The following is a 17457-nucleotide window of genomic DNA, read 5'->3' as shown; positions in this document are numbered from 1 at the left end:
GCTAGAGAAAGTAGCCAAGGAGCTAAAGGTATCTGCAACCCTATAGGTGGAACAACATTATGAACTAACCAGTACCCCGGAGCTCTTGACTCTAGCTGCATATATATCAAAAGATGGCCTAGTCGACCATCACTGGAAAGAGAGGCCCATTGGACTTGCAAACTTTATATGCCCCAGTACAGGGGAACACCAGGGCCAAAAAGGGGGAGTGGGTGGGCAGGGGAGTGGGGGTGGGTGGATAAGGGGGACTTTTGGTATAGCATTGGAAATGTAAATGAGCTAAATACCTAATAAAAAATGGAAAAAAAAAGAAAGAAACCCCAAAGTTTCTGCAAGGCAAAAGACACCGTCAATAAGACAAAAAGACCACCAACAGATTGGGAAAGGATCTTTACATATCCTAAATCAGATAGGGGACTAATATCCAACATATATAAAGAACTCAAGAAGGTGTACTTCAGAAAATCAAATAACCCCATTAAAAAATGGGGCTCAGAACTGAACAAAGAATTCTCACCTGAGGAATACCGAATGGCAGAGAAACACCTGAAAAAATGTTCAACATCCTTAATCATCAGGGAAATGCAAATCAAAACAACCCTAAGATTCCACCTCACACCAGTCAGAATGGCTAAGATCAAAAATTCAGGTGACAGCAGATGCTGGCGTGGATGTGAAGAAAGAGGAACACTCCTCCATTGTGGGTGGGAGTGCAGGCTTGTACAACCACTCTGGAAATCAGTCTGGCGGTTCCTCAGAAAATTGGACATAGTACTACCGGAGGATCCAGCAATACCTCTCCTGGGCATATATCCAGAAGATTCCCCAACTGGTAAGAAGGACACATGCTCCACTATGTTCATAGCAGCCTTATTTATAATAGCCAGAAGCTGGAAAGAACCCAGATGCCCCTCAACAGAGGAATGGATACAGAAAATGTGGTACATCTATACAATGGAGTACTACTCAGCTATTAAAAAGAATGAATTTATGAAATTCCTAGCCAAATGGATGGACCTGGAGGGCATCATCCTGAGTGAGGTAACACATTCACAAAGGAACTCACACAATATGTACTCACTGATAAGTGGATATTAGCCCAAAACCTAGGATACCCAAGATATAAGATACAATTTCCTAAACACATGAAACTCAAGAAAAATGAAGACTGAAGTGTGGACACTATGCCCCTCCTTAGAAGTGGGAACAAAACACCCTTGGAAGGAGTTACAGAGACAAAGCTTTAAGCTGAGATGAAAGGATGGACCATGTAGAGACTGCCATATCCAGGGATCCACCCCATAATCAGCATCCAAACGCTGACACCATTGCATACACTAGCAAGATTTTATCGAAAGGACCCAGATGTAGCTGTCTCTTGTGAGACTATGCCGGGGCCTAGCAAACACAGAAGTGGATGCTCACAGTCAGCTAATGGATGGATCACAGGGCTCCCAATGGAGGAGCTAGAGAAAGTAGCCAAGGAGCTAAAGGGATCTGCAACCCTATAGGTGGAACAACATTATGAACTAACCAGTACCCCGGAGCTCTTGACTCTAGCTGCATATGTATCAAAAGATGGCCTAATCAGCCATCACTGGAAAGAGAGGCCCATTGGACACGCAAACTTTATATGCCCCAGTACAGGGGAACGCCAGGGCCAAAAAGGGGGAGTGGGCAGGTAGGGGAGTGGGGGTGAGTGGGTATGGGGGGCTTTTGGTATAGCATTGGAAATGTAAATGAGCTAAATACCTAATAAAAATGCAAAAAAAAAAAGAAATGTCTCAGTCATTCTGAGCAGGTTATTATTGATAGAGCAGTCCTCAGAATGTACAGTCAGAAAGCATTAAGGGGCCAGTGGAGGCACATACTATTTGAGTAAAAAAGCCTTCTTAACAGAAGCACTTGCAACCCTTTCAATAGCAAAATCAACTCTAATCACATGCAGATTGTTTTGCTATTATTCATAAGAATATTGGTGGAAAACAAGCTCTTGGGTCTTTGGAGAAAGAGCACATATAGGAATAGTTTTAACACTAATGCTTGCATTTAATAAATAATTGAAATGTTATGGGTTTACTGTAAAGAGTTCCCATATTAGAATGACTAAGCTAGACAGAGGAGAAATATTTGAAGTGGTTAGCCATTTTTTTTAGAGAAACAACTGCCCAGTAGAGTGTTGTCTAGATATAAGTGAAAGCCCAGGTATACAGAAAATGAACGTTTCAACAGTCAAACATATCCAGGAGAAAGCAATGCCAGGGGGTGGGGATCATCATACTTTAGTGGGGATATTTAGAACATCTCTTTGGTGATGTACTTCCTGCCTGGAACACTGGGCTCCAACATTCTGTTCTTACCTCACTTCCCCCCTCAGTTCCCTGAGGAATTCAAAGGGTTTGGCTGCCCTGGTTGCTGAGCCTCTAGCAACAGCTGAATCAAGGTTCATATTTGGGTTTCTTCTTGGATAAACACACCTTTTTCCCTTCCTGTCTGAGGTAGGTTCTTCCTTGGGGATGTCCGAGTAAACTAAACCTTAAAACATAGAAAAGTTAGCCTGTATAGACCAACCTGTGCCTTTCTTGTGTCTCCAGCATTCCTCAGCCCTTAGAACTGTTCTTTGAGCTAAACCATCACACTGGGCAATTACTTAAGAAACCTAGAAATTATAACCCTTTTATGTCTGACAGACTGTATGTCACTCTTTGTGAGGGAAGTAGTATACCTCTTAGCTTCACAAACTTTGAAACTTCCTATTTGCCTTGAGATTTCCTCCATCCTCAGTGACACCAAATGATCTCTGTCTGAGGGGCTACTTTAAAACTTCCTCTTGGATGAAGACACAGTCTTCAAGGTCCCAGAGACACCTCAATGTCTACTCACTAAAAGGTTTCTGAAGGATTTAGCTTGAGGATCCTGGTTAGTGTATCTTGAGATGTGCCAAGGTCTTTGAACTTGTGTGACAGTTGGTCCTGTAGATGTGGAGATTCTAGGTCTTTTATCTAAACTACCCTAGAAATAGCCCAGCAGGTCATACTCTACTTAACATGTACACCCCCTTTCAGCACAGCATAGCCATATAGCCATTTCCTAGGTCCCTGGAAACCATCAGTTGGGGAGGGGACTATTAAATCTGTGGCAGTCCTCTCACCAAGTATATATTGGACACACCACATCAAAATCTACACATGATGCAGTGCACTGTACTACAAAATGGTGATCTAAATTCCTTAAAAGGCAGGTACAGGAGAAGTGTATGGGTTCATGGTTTCTCTGTTAACCTTAGCAACCTAGCTATATTCTGTCTCCAGGGGAAAAACTTAAGAGTAGGTAATGAAATAGACACGTGTATTTAAGTTTCAGCAGCGCCCAGAACGGTCTTTTCTTAAAAAGTTTATAGTGTTTATTACTTTACATATACTTATTTACTCATTTACTTACTCTAAGCATCCCCCAATTGTACTCCCCCTTCCTTCTCTCTTCCAAGTCCTCCCCTCATCTAATCAAGGATTGATGATCTCGGGGTGAAGAGGACTACAAGAAATGTTGGCTACCGACTCTTACTGTCTATCTGCAACCCCTTCCTTCACAGGACATTTGGTTTTGTGCTTGAAGAAGACAAGATTGTGTCTTTTCAAAATCACACTGACATGGAAACAGTGAGTTCCTGTGAAAAGATCCCCATGGAAGTGCTTTATGAACCAAAGAATATCTGCAAGGTGAGGGGGCCAATAATGGGGTGGACAGAAGCAGCTGAGTGACCAAGGGCCACTGTAGAATGACTTACCAGAAGGTGGAAATCAGAGGCACTTGGGACAAGGACTACAGTCTCCACTGGACCTCTGTAAGTCTCAGGTTTTCTTTCCATGTATAAATGCTCCATGAGTCCTTCTACAGCCTCCCTGAACACTTCAGATTAGTGATATAGTACTACATTTATTTGGTGACACTCAGTCCCTTGTAAGTGGGGGAGGAGAACACATGAGCAGCATTGAGCATTTCTAGTGGATGGGGAAAAGGCTGTCACTTGCTCAACCCTCATGTTTCCCAGGATCAATTGTGTTGATTCTCTGGTGGACCACAAAGGTCCTCCACCACAGAGGGCATTCTGGGATGAATGGTACACACATCCAGCAGAGCAGTTTCCAGAGTTTTCATTCCCTTCTTTTCTAGGCATTCCAGGATATTTCTACATACTTCTCTGATGAAGAGTGGGTAAAGCTGACTCAATGGCAGAAAAGTGCCTATGTGTACATGAAAAGAAACTACATCAGAATGACTGACCTAGGTAAGATGAAATCTGGGTTCAGACCAGTCTGGTGGTTCCCAGTTTGTTTGCTATGCCTCATCTTCTCAACCTGTAGGAGGGCCCTCTCCCTCAATACCTTTCTTTCCTGAGAAATGTCAAGGTGCTTGTCGAGCCTGCAGCTGCTCTTTTCCACACTTTGCAGAGCTGACAGCATAGATCATAGGCAATAGAGTGCCGGCCTCTTATAGGCCTTAAGATGTGGGCTGTCACCCAGTTCAAGGCACCATTTCCCCTCGTTGTGCTGCCTGTTAAAGAACAAGCACTCTGCTTCCTCTTAGGTGTCACTGTGAACCAACCAGTTTTCATGCGTGGCAAGGAGCAGGCCAAGCAATCCCTGGTCGAAGGCATTGAAATTCATGACAGTGATGGTGAGTGATGAGGGAGGAGCTGTGAAAGTTCACCTTCTCAGTCAAGATGCATGCTAAGTTGTTAGGCAGCTCTTTTCTTGTTCAGATCAGGGTTGTGTGGAACAGAGCTCACTCTGAGGATTATGTAGAAGATCCTGTCATGCACAATTCTAAAACATTATTGTGTAGATTATACTGGATAATAAGTAAATGGCCAATGTGTAACACCTTCAAAGAGAGTCAGAATGCCCTGTGTTCTACCAGCTTGTGAGGGGATGATGCAGTGATGTGGCTTAGCTGACACTTCCTATCCAATCAGAAGGAGACTTCTAAAAGGGCACCTGTCATTGGTCAGATGAAAGAGAGCCAGGCTCCACTAGCTCCTCCTCCATGAATGGGCCCACTCTCCACTCTAGCCTTCCCTAAATCAGCAAGATTCTGAGCCTTTGGAATATTTACTAACAAACAAAACCTTCTGATTTGTCACTATCTGTAGATGAATGCTTTGAAGGATCTTTTGGTGTGACACCGATAAAACGAATGAAGGTAAGTATCAACTCTCTCTTTAGGAGTACACACTGTTTGTCCCTCATTTCATGTCCACATTGGTTTTTTTTAAAGACTTATTTATTATTATATGTAAGTACACTGTAGCTTTCTTCAGACACCCCAGAAGAGGGCATCAGATCTCATTACAGATGGTTGTGAGCCACCATGTGATTGCTGGGATTTGAACTCAGGACCTTCAGAAGAGCAGCCAGTGCTCTTTACCACTGAGCCATCTCACTAGCCAACATTTTTTTCCCATTATTCCGTTCCACATTGTTGAGGACACAATTTTCTTCTTGGTGGTGGATAAGAGTATACATGTATGTTTGATACTTAAAGTGTAATTTTTAATATGCAGCTTCACATGCTGTTTCAAATGCCAATTCTAACTCTATCTTTCATAGAGTTATATATCGTTAGTCCATATAGTTATAGTCATTGAATCTTTGGGTCTGGTTAATTTTGGTGTGTGATGATTTTATTTATTTGCCAAGCACTGTTCTAAATATTATCCAGCAAATTAGATCACCCTATATCAAGTAGCAGAAACACTCCCTGCAGATTACTATTTGCAAAAATGCCTTTTCTCTGATTTCTTTATAGCTGACATCAGTGACAATAAGTATTCATAATGTAGAAGGAAGCCATGACTCTGGAGAGAATGATTCAAACTTGGCAGGTTGGGTCCAATCTACTTCCTATTCCTTAACATAAGTTATTGTTTGTCAACATGGTAGAAATTTAACTCTTTGAGGATTTTATATAATTTATTTTAATCATATTCACACATACCCCCCTTTCATCCAATGAATATAAAAGTTTTTCCTAGCTGTTTTTCACCCAACATCCATACCTTTTTATTGTTATTTTTTTATAAAAAAAACCCAAGGCCAATTTGTGCTATCTACATACTGTGGAATGTAGAACCATCCACTAGAGTATGGTTGACATACCAGGGGGCAAAATTTTAAAATGGACATTTCCTCCCACAAAAGCCACCTTCTGTTAAGAGCACATGAGTTCCCAATCAGTCCATGCCAGAGTATTGGCAGGCTTGATCTTGTGCAGGTCTCATAGGGGCAAAGACATTTACTGTGTGTGTTCATGAGTCTAATAACCATGTCATGTCCCTCAAACACTACATTGCTCTGGTGCGAATGTCTTCTGCCTCTTCAAATCTCTCGATCCCCCTCTTCTGTTATTGAACTTGAGCTTGGGGGGAGAGTGTGTGTGACATGTTTGATGTTTTGTGGGCAATCCATAGACACTTACTTTGTGCAGTCTAACCAGATGGGAGTTTCTGCAGTAGCCACCAATAACTGTACAAAACAACTTCTCTGATGCTGTCTCAGAGCTCCTTTCAACTATGGGTAGAGACATATGAGTTTATAAAACAGTTTATAATACACGCATTTAGCAAAATCATAGGACCGGGTTTCAAAGGGGTCCTGTATAACTACAGGTTCTTGGTCATACTTACAGTACAGGACCTGAGTTTCTCCAATTAGAGCATTTTGTTACTTAGAGTACTGATAATGAGGATTGCCTCAACTGCACTAGATTATTGACCCAAAGAGCAGTTCCACTAGCTTGCTAGCTAACCTAAAGCCCAACCCACTGAAGTGTAGTACAGTCTTCCTTAGTTTTTGAAGCCCAGGTGAAGCTCCTGTCAGTATTCTCTCGCAGAGCTTGCACATTCTTTCATCCTGACACTCACTTTCCACATAGGGATCTCCAGCTGGCCTATGCTCTGTGAAGGGCCCATGCTCTGTTATGGCTACAACTGACAGGGCTTTCATGGTACACCCCTTCCACTATGATCGAGTTCAGGACATATCTATACCTGAGAACTGTCTGCCCCACAGCCCCAAGACAGAGGACCCCCAGGAGGCACCTGATATGGAATGGGGATTTCGACAGCTGCAGGGTCCAGTGTAGTGTAGAGAGAATTCTGGGAGCAGAGGTTAGTGACCAGTGAGGCCCCAAGAAAGGACTGACTGTGTGAAGGGAGGAATCCTGATAGTGCATATGTAGGTGCTTACTATTATCTGAAACTCTAGTTCCAGAGTATCTGACACAGTGTTTCCTCCACAGGCATACCCACATACATGTTCCACATACACAGAGCCATACACAGAAATACAAATGTAAACATACAATAAAAGGCTTTACATTCAGTTTCTGACTTCTTTTAGTTGTACATATACTCCCTCATGCATGACTCAGGAAGGTGAATGAAAGGTAGCTGAGGATTAGTGACTAATGGCACATCTTGGCATATCAACTGAAAGGGTGTAGGCACCAGCTTGCCCAGTTCCACCTGAAGTGCTCTCACCAGCATCACATGAGATACTACCTCTGGCACGAGGTTCTTTAATACCTACATCACTGTCTCCTTTCTTTCTATCCTGTCCACTGCTGCATTCACATGCACACACCACCACGGGGCATTTACATGCACAAACCACCACAGTGCATTCACCTGGACATGCCAGCATGGTGCGTTCACCTGCACAAGCCACCATGGTGCATTCATTTGCACTCACTACCATTGTGTGTTCATTACCTCATGCCACCATGGTGCGTTCATCTGCATGTGGCACCAAGGTGCATGCAGTGCTATCTCCTTCATTCTGTTCACGCTTTACATACTGTGCACACAGTATACCACCAGCTTCTGTGTGCAGCCATGTATTTCATATCCCTGCCTCTCCCAGAGCCTGTGGCTTCTTCCAGCGCTTTTCTTCGCCTAATATTTTTTCCTTACGCTTAATTATATCTCTTCTGGTTGTGCAAATGACAGTGTTTTAACAATATAAAGGCAAACATTGTAGCTCTGGAACTAGGTTTACTTAGGACATTTCTTTGCCATTTGAACACCTGTGTTCTTTTTTATTTAGTTACAAAAAGTGAAATACTTTGTCAAGTGTGATTAATGCATTAAGAAAAATTCTTTAAAATCACCTGCAAAAGATCAAGCCATTAACATTCTGCCATGGAAAGAGGGGCTCACCAGCTTCTGCCCCTCTCAGAGGATATGATGGCAGTTGCCAGGTGCTAGGAAAAAGGCCAATGAGGCCCAATGCACATATAAGTAAGCCGAACTCAACTCACTGGGTCTCACTGATACCAACCAAGAGGCAATAAAAGGGAATCTAGGGGTAGGGAGGAAGGGCGTCAGTGTGACTCAAGCGAGGAATTAGGCACACACATGATTAAAATACATTATATATGCATATAAAATATAATAATGAAGTGGAACATCATATATAACTAATATATGCTAATAAAAACTTTAGAAAAATACATGAGAAGACACTTAACCTCTAATACAATACAAACATACTATTGACTACCTGAATAAGTGCTTCAGTGTTTAAAAACCGCTGAAGAAGGCAGCATGGAAGGAATAACTCAACATGTGTTCCAGGAACAGTAGGCTCAGAGACACCAGCACACCCAAGAAAAGCAAATGCTTTGGGGACAGACAATAGGGTGTCATTGGATGAGAAAAAAGCACAGGGGAAACAATACTCATGTTTCCCTAGATTGTTCGAGGTGTTTGGCCTTTCTGGGTGAGGCACTCCCCCCAGCACCAGTTCAGATGTTACAATGGGTCTCTATAATCATAATTTGACTTGTCCTTCTGAAAGCCATGTGACAATGGGCAAATCTTCTACATGTTCTGAAGCTAACCCTGAAATCCATACAATATAAGTGAATGGTCACTGGGCCCTCCTCCTAATAGAAGATATAATAGGAAATCTATATCAGGGAGTTGGGATGCTGATGGGGACAAGACAGTACACTGGACAGTATAACCCAAACTAGCCTTTGGTCTGTATTGCTGTATGGCTGACATCTCAGTCTCATGAGCCAGAAGTAAAGGACCAGAGGCTCATGGGAGGGCCAAGGCCTGTTCTTTTCTGATGAGAAAAGGCCTAGCACTTATGCACTAACCTCTCCACATTTTAGAAACTGGTGGCATTCAGGTCAATGTTTGGAGCCACCGGCTGCGAGAGAGGAAGTATCGAGTGATATATTCAGAGATTAGTGATCCTGAAGAGGAAGAAGATGATGATTACTGAACCGGTAAGTGGTCCTCTGACGCATGTCACAACACCCAGAACACACACGTTTCCCATATGGTATTAGACCCTACCCAATCATCCACTTCTAGTCCTTTGGGGTGCAAGACTGAACCGGAAGCAGTATGTCATGCTTCTGTTACTGTAGTGCTGGGTAGTTTGGAGACCTTCCCTAGCCAGGATGCTATGGGCTTCTAAATCCCAGATTATCACTCAAATTGTAGGCCATTACTTCCTCTCGTGAGGCAGGCCCATGCTCTAGAAGAGGGTGTGCTTGTGGGGCAGAGCTTTGAAGATGGGCAGAAGGAGAGCATGCAGGCTGTGGAGTACAGGTGGAAACAGAGCACTGAGTAGGTGGTGGCAACTCAGTAGCATTTCTCTCCCTTCTCTTTCTTGTCTCAACCACAGAGAGTCGAAATAAGCCCACGTTGGAAGAAGGAAGGAGTGGCGATTCAACATCACAGCTACAGCTTTGAAAGACTACATATCAGCAGTATAGATACATACATTTATTCATATATTTATTGATGATATACACTTATACCTATATTTATTTATTTATAAAAGTCTACTGGAATTCTGAGTTAAGCATGTGTCACTTGTTTGTTCTCTTACCAATTTTGTAGGATGTGCCAAACACTGTTAGGAGTCTTTTTCCGTCGTGCCAAACATTTCCTATTATTATTGTCACTGTGTTGAGCCCCACTTGAACTGCTCTTTCTGTGCCAGGCACTCTTTAAACAAAGATCTTTGTGTATGGCAAGCATCTGGTCAGCACTGTGGGTAGTACATGCTAAGTACTCTGTTAGTATTGACTTACTGTGTGCCATCCACTCTGGCAGAATACCAATGTTTCAAGCAGGCTAAATGGCTCAGTGATAAAGGATCCTGCTGTCAGACTTGAGTTCAAATTAAAGACCTACATGGTTGACACAGAGAACTGGCTCCCTCACAGTGTCCTTTGCTATTCACAACTGAACACATCTGTGTGTGCACACACATACACACATATCCATGCATACAAGCACAAAATAACTCAAAAAACAATTGGAAATATAATAAGCCTATCAACATTCCATTTAGCAAGGCATATACCTAATGCATATTGCTGGTTTTGTGCCCTGTAGTCATATGAGGAATTGTGTGTCAGCTATCATTGCACTGAAGCACACTGCCCTCTCCCTCCCTGGGACTGACAAGCAGCCTTCTATTTGTCTATGTTAACATGTGGTCTGTCTCTCACACACACACATACAAGTCATCACTAAGGACACCTGTTACCTGCCATGCTACACTAGAAATGTGTCTAATTGCAACTATCTCGTTTCATTGTTTGGTTAGGATACACTTCCTTCCCTGTTTACACAAAGGTGACAAATCCAAATTCTGTGACGTGGTAGAATCTGGCTTTGCTTGACCACACATAGGACCTTCATCTAACAAAGAGCCTGAGGCTCAATGAAGACAGATGCTCATGTCTATGGAGATTAAAACTTTTTTTTTTACCCTCTAATTTTAACTTTTGGGGAGTAAGTGTAGTGTCTGATTCTAGGGATTGAACCCAGCCCCTCCTGCAGGTAAGGTAAGGGCTCACCACTGAGCTGCACTGGACTAGTTTTTATTGCTTCATTGTTGACAGAATCCTGAAAGAAAGTCAAGGCAGAAAGATTTCTCTGGGCTTACGCTTTCAGTGGGCTCAGTTGATAGACACTTTTTCCATACATGCAGCCTATAAAGGGAGGCTGTTCTTCCCTTCATCTTGGATTAGGGTGGCCAAAAAGGAATATAGGAAAGGCCCAAGGTAGGAAAACAGACTCAAGTACATGGTTCTAATGAGCTAATTCCTCAAGCATCCTTGTCCCCCACATAATAGCAAGATCATGTGACATCGCCAACAGATTTGCTTGGCGATTAGATGAGAGATCCCACAACATAATTACTTTCAGAAATGTCCTCACACATTGGAAAATGTGGAACTTTTCCTACTATGACCTAGACTTCTCTGAAACACTCAGACTATCAGAATTAACATGCATACTCAGTTGTTTGTGTCATTTCCGGATGAGGTTTCACTAAATCACCCAGGCTGGCATCAAATTTGCAGTTGTCGTCTGTCAAATTCCAAGTCATCAGGATCAGAGTTTCTCCTGGGTTATAATCAACATCTTTCACTTTATTTTTGTTCACTGATATATGTTCCATTATGCATCCCAGGCTATACTGGAACTCACTTTATAGCCCAATTGTGGTATTTGTGCCCCACCCACCCTCTGGAGTACTAGGCTTACAAGAATAGACTACTGCACATAGTGTGATTGAATACATTCCAAGTGAGATTAACGTTGACCTAGGTCCCTAGAACAGGATTTAGGGAGCAACAAGGTACGGAAGACAGTAAGGTCATCACAAGGAGAGTGTTGTGAGCAGTACTCACCAAACTCACAATAACTAATACTCCTTGGGGGCTGGTGAGATGGCTTAGTGGTTAAAGTGCTGACTGCTCTTCCAGAGTTCCTGAATTCAAATCCCAGCAACCACATGTTGGCTCACAACCATCTGTAATGGGATCTGATGCCCTCTCCTGGTTTGTATTAATACAACAGCAGTGTGCTCATATATATTAACATAAATAACAATTCTTTAAAAAATACTTCTCTTTAGCCTGGAATATGGTTTACTAGTAAAGACTAACTAACATATACAACAGGCCTAGGGGACAACGTATCACTCTGGAAAAATAAGATACATCAGCAGAAATTTAGGATTTTATATGAACAGGAATAGATGATAAAGTATATACTTAACAGAGCCTAAGGGAGGTCTCACAAATGTGGAACTAGAGCCAAGTCAAAAATCAGAGCCGAATGGCAGCAAAGGTAGAAGAGCTTATGGAATAGAAGAATTAAGGCTTATATCTGAAGGACATAGATAGTACAAATGAGACCTAGGGTTCTGGACCACTGCAGGCAAGGAACACATAACATGTGTTGGTATGATAAAGGTTTCAGTCAGGTCTAGAATTATTATTAGTGTTCCACGGTCGATGCTATGAGGTGAGCTATGTCATGTGCCCATTTCACATAGTACTCATATGTAGGAGCCATAATGCCCCGTGTAACTCTCCTAGGGATGATGGAGGTAATGTGTGTTCCTATGCATATGGCTCTGATGAACAGAACTATAGAGTGGGAAGAGACAGGAGGCCTCTGCTTCACCACTATGTGAGGATGCAGAGAGGGTTCAGAGGCGCTGATAAATGGATGTGTTCAACAAAACAAACCAAATGCAGAAAGAGATGGTTCAGGGTTAACTTAAATGAGTAACCATGTTTAAATTTGTGTCTTGTGTAATTTTGTATTGGGGGGGGGGCATGAAATTGGAAAGGGTATCATAAATGAGAGGTGGAGTCCTTAAAGAGGTACAAAGAGTCACTTTGTGTACAGGGGCCAGGAAAATAGTAACAGGGACAATCAGGGAGAAAGATGGGGACTATCAAGATGGGAATATGGGTTGGGACAAGGTATGGGAATATGTCATCATGAAACCCATAACTTTATATGCTGCCTTTAAACATCAAAGAAATAGATTCTTGAGGATGAAATGGGAAGAGAAAACAGTCTACTTTTGAAGCAGAATCCATGCTCCTCCATTGGAGGAAGAAAATCTTATATTTAAGGAAAACTGGGAGTCATGAATGGAAGTTGGAAGCTGGCTGTTCTTGTCACTCTCTAGAAGTATCCTTACCGTGTCATCTGTCTCACTACCACTCACTGAATGGCCATCAGAACAATAACACATGTCATGTACTGAAGATCAAGCCCAAGGCAAATGCTAATACTGGCGGACTAATGCTTTCCAGCTGCAGTAGCATGTTCAGAGGAATGTGGGATGGACCTTGTGGTGCAGGGTTCTGAAAATACGCCGTAAACCATTTTAATTTACAGTCATGCTAAATGGAAGGCTACCACCCATAGCTAAATTAATTTATGCATATTTAATTGTTCTTCATATGTTCCTATTGGAATTAAAATGTATATGATTTGTTATGAACATACTAGGACTCCCAAAATAATAACTATTTGTTAAAAAACGAAATACACAATGAATACAACTGATATGATCCAAGTGCCAACTGAGCCATTTGGAAGTTCTGTATATAAGTTATCCAGAATTCAAGCTGTGTTTGCACCTGGATTTTGCATCCTCTCATCTTCAGATGCTTCACCCAGACGCTCTTCACTTCTCACTCTTAGAGTGTCTGGACCAGCCCCTTTCCACAGAAACTCCTTGAGAGTCTCCTAGCATGGAGAATCTGGTTCTAAGTCACCACTTTTACCCAGCTCAATGAGCAAAATAGCTTCAGGAAGCAGCTGGTAGTCTAACAATGACACAAAGTTTAGTGTCTCTTGGAATGAGAGAGACTAAACATAATGAATAGTGTGCAAATATTTCAAGCAACAAAGGAATTATTAGAGGTATTACAGGGGATGTTAACAGTTGAGATTTATAAGCTCCCTGCTCTGCTACATCATCCTAAATAGTTCAGCTTGTATAAATCCACGTATTAGTGGAGTACATACGTGGATGTACCTACTTCTAAGACAGAATTTCTGAAGCTCCGGTTTATAGCTGGTGTGGCCTGGATAATTCTTTTAGTGAGAAGCTGTTGTGCTTTTTAGCATGGTCCCTGAGGCTTAGCATATTTAGCAATATCCATTAGTTATCAGCAAATAACAGCATCCTAATTGTGGCAAGAAGGGCCAAATGTCAAGAGGAGATGTTGGTAGCAGTAAACATTCACTATTGATGACAACAATCAGGAAAAGGCACCATTTTTGTGTATTTTAGCACAGTATAATGACAAGTTTGTTTTTCTAATTATTCGTTTTTTTAATTTGTATTTTTTACAGCTTTCTATTTTATTTTTAAATTAAAGATATCATAAAACAAATGATTCTGAGTGCCTTTCATACAAGATAAGTTACTCACTAAAACATTTGTGTTCGTGTCAGTTTGTGAACTTATATCTTTTAAATATTTTTATTAGGTATTTATTCATTTATATTTCCAATGCTATTCCAAAAATCCCCCACATCCTCCCCCACCCATTCCCCCACCCACCCTCTCCCACTTCTTGGCCCTGGCGTTCCCCTGTACTGAGGCATATAAAGTTTGCACAACCAATGGGCCTCTCTTTCCACTGATGGCCGACTAGGCCATCTTTTGATAGATATGCAGCTAGAGCCACGACCTCCAGGGGATACTGGTTAGTTCACATTGTTTTTCCATCTATAGGGTTGCAGATCCCCCTAGCTCCTTGGGTACTTCCTCTAGCTCCTCCATTAGGGGCCCTGTGTTCCATCTAATAGCTGACTGTGAGCATCCACTTCTGTGTTTGCCAGGCCCCGGCATAGTCTCACAAGAGACAGCTACATCAGGGTCTTTTCAGCAAAATCTTGCTAGTGTATGCAATGGTATCAGCGTTTGGAGGCTGATTATGGAATGGATCCCCGGGTATGGCAGTCTCTAGATGGTACATCATTTTGTCTCAGCTTAGAGCTACTTCTTTTTTTTTTAATAGCATAACGGGTTTTTAACGAAATATTGAGACAGCAGCTGAGTTCTAATTACCAACCTCCATAGAATGGTCTAATTTGGCATCTATTTTAAGCCATGTGAATTAGTATCTGTTATGCCTTCCCTGTTCAATATGGCAGTCAGTAGAAACAGATGACTAAGTTTACATTTACATTAATTAAACCTAAATAAATAAACCTAAATAAAACCTTAAAATATGTTAAATTCTAATTTTAATACATTAAACCTAAAAAACGATATTAAAAAACACTGTTCCTCCGGGGCAGTGGTAGCGCATGCCTTTAATCCCAGCACTTGGGAGGCAGAGGCAGGCAGATTTCTGAGTTCGAGGCCAGCCTGGCCTACAGAGTGAGTTCCAGGACAGCCAGGGCAACACAGAGAAACCCCGTTTTGAAAAACTCCCCCTCTCAGAAAAAAAAAAAAGGTAAATAACCCCACAGTTCAACAGATGTGCTAGTTTAACCTTGTAAATGATCAGGTATATTGCTGTACTGGACAACATAGATTACATTTTCTTTTTTAGATAGCTTCTTGCTATGTAGCCCAGGCTAGCCTCAAATTCCAGATCCTCTTAGGTGCAGCATGAGGATAAGGATATAGAACCTCTATGGTGTGACTCTGTTGGAGTAGGTGTGATCCTGTTGGAGTAAGTGTGTCACTGTGTGCATGGGTTTTTGCTAAGTATGGCTTCTTGCTATGTAGCCTAGGCTAGCCTCAAATTCCAGATCTTCTTAGGTGCAACATGAGGATAGGTATATAGAATCCTGTATGGAGTGACTCTGTTGGAGTAGGTGTGATCCTGCTGGGGTAGGTGTGTCACTGTGGGCATGTGTTTTAAGACTGCCTGGAAGCCAGTCTTCTGCTAGCAGCCTATGGATGAAAATGTTGAACTGTCAGCTCCTCCTGAAACATGCCTGCCTAGATGCTGCCTTGCTCCCTCTGTGATGACAATAGACTGAACCTCTGAACCTGTAAGCCATCCCCAATTAAGTGTTGTCTTTTTAAGAGTCACCTTGTTCATGGTGTCTCTTCACAGTAGTAAAACCCTAACTAAGACATTGGTTGGTACTGGGAGTTGGGTATTGCTGTGATAAGCCTGACCATGTGTTTGTTTGGAAGAATGTAGATTCTGGGACTTTGGATTTGGAGAGCAATGGAATGCTTTAAGTGAGGCTTAATGGGCTATCCTAGAAGGAATATGGAAGACTTTGCTGCTGTGAGTGGTTTGAACTGTGAGGACGGGGCCCAAGATATTCCAGTGGAAAAGAAATTCAGTATGAGGCTCAGACACTGTTTCTGTGGTATTTTGGCGAAGAATGTGGCTGCTTCTTGCCATTGTCCAAAGAGTCTGTCCTGACACTAAGGTGAAGAAATTTAGCTTAATTGCTTTGAAACAGGAAGTCTTAAAACAGCCTGGTGTAAATTCTGTTGTGTGATTACTAAAGTTCTCACTTATGAAGAGCATTTTAATGAAAAGCAGGAAGTTGAGAAAGGAAAGAAACAAAACATATGGTTCAAGAGTCCAATTAAAGGGGCACCAGGAAATAGAATGGAGCTGAATCCTGTGTTCTAGAAGAGACCAGATTAGGGGAGTGTGACTTTGGGGCAAGATCCTACCGAGCTACTCTTAGATCTAGGCTTGGCTTTAATCCATGGAGACAGGAATTCAGATCTCTGAACTCAAGGTCAATCTATAGAACAGCCAAGTTTAGGCAGAGCAGCAGGTGACAAGAAAGAGAAGACCCCCATCCTAGCTGCCGGGAGGTGAGTCTTCTACTAGCATCCTCCAGATGAAGATGTAGAATCCTCAGCTGTTTCTGCACTATGCCTGCATGGATGCTGCCCTGTTCCCACCTTGATGATAATGGACTGAATTTCTGAACCTGTAAGCCAGCCCCAATTAAATGTTGCCCTTTATAAGGGTTGACTTGGTCACGGTTTCTGTTCACAGCAGGAAAACCCTAACTAAGACACTTGCCATGTTCCACATGGGCCTCTCCTATTCCTATTGGCCAACCTCATGTCCATACACTCAGGATCTACATTCTCTATGGTGGCTCACAACCCCTCCCCCGTGTCCTTCTTTCTTCTCTTCTCATGGTCTCCGACTGAGACTTCATGTTCAGGAACTCTGCTCCTTCTCCTCTCACCTGTCCAGCTCAGGCCTCAGGCATCTTCATTAAGCAAACAGGGATAACTTGGTGTGGCAATGTTTATATAACAAAAGCTGGTGTACGTGAGGATCTTCTTGTTTTGGAGAAGCCAGATCTTGGGGTACAGAATTTAGCATTTGCATACAAGCAGCACCAGACCAACCCACTACAGAAAGGCATAATGTCATTTCTTCTTAATATTGAATATATGTCTGAGATGAAACAAAACTCTTTTTGGGTCAGATGCATTTACGTGTACAAAGTTCAAAAACAAAAGTATCTTTTGGTGGCTGTGTTAGTTTCTGTCATTGTGAATAGACACCATGACCAAGGCAACTCTTGTACAGGCAAACACTGAATCGGGGCTGGCTTCCAATTCAGAAGTTTAGTTCATTGTCATCATGGCAGGAAAC

General features: G+C 42.2%; 1 protein-coding gene across 1 annotated transcript; it reads left to right on the top strand.

Moving 5' to 3' along the window:
- The first annotated feature begins 3645 nt into the window (after positions 1 to 3645).
- Ssxb6 (synovial sarcoma, X member B6) lies at positions 3646 to 9297 on the top strand. Its single transcript, NM_001205108.1, has 6 exons — positions 3646 to 3719; positions 4174 to 4288; positions 4588 to 4677; positions 5153 to 5202; positions 5809 to 5884; positions 9181 to 9297. Exons 1-6 carry the CDS (start codon positions 3651 to 3653, stop codon positions 9291 to 9293), a joined length of 513 nt encoding a protein of 170 aa, NP_001192037.1. The 5' UTR covers positions 3646 to 3650; the 3' UTR covers positions 9294 to 9297.
- The last annotated feature ends 8160 nt before the right edge of the window (positions 9298 to 17457 follow it).

Source organism: Mus musculus, chromosome X, assembly GCF_000001635.26.
Source record: "Mus musculus strain C57BL/6J chromosome X, GRCm38.p6 C57BL/6J".
NCBI classification, from domain to species: Eukaryota; Metazoa; Chordata; class Mammalia; order Rodentia; family Muridae; genus Mus; species Mus musculus.
The sequence above is the reverse complement of the archived record's forward strand: the minus strand, read 5'-3'. Positions and strand labels throughout refer to the sequence as shown.

Coding starts and splice junctions, on each gene's coding strand:
- Ssxb6 (NM_001205108.1), top strand. CDS start 3,651: ATGGAAACAGTGAGTTCCTGTGAAAAGATCCCCATGGAAGTGCTTTAT. Junction 3,720..4,173: donor AACCAAAGAATATCTGCAAG/GTGAGGGGGCCA, acceptor CTTCTTTTCTAG/GCATTCCAGGATATTTCTAC. Junction 4,678..5,152: donor TGAAATTCATGACAGTGATG/GTGAGTGATGAG, acceptor CACTATCTGTAG/ATGAATGCTTTGAAGGATCT.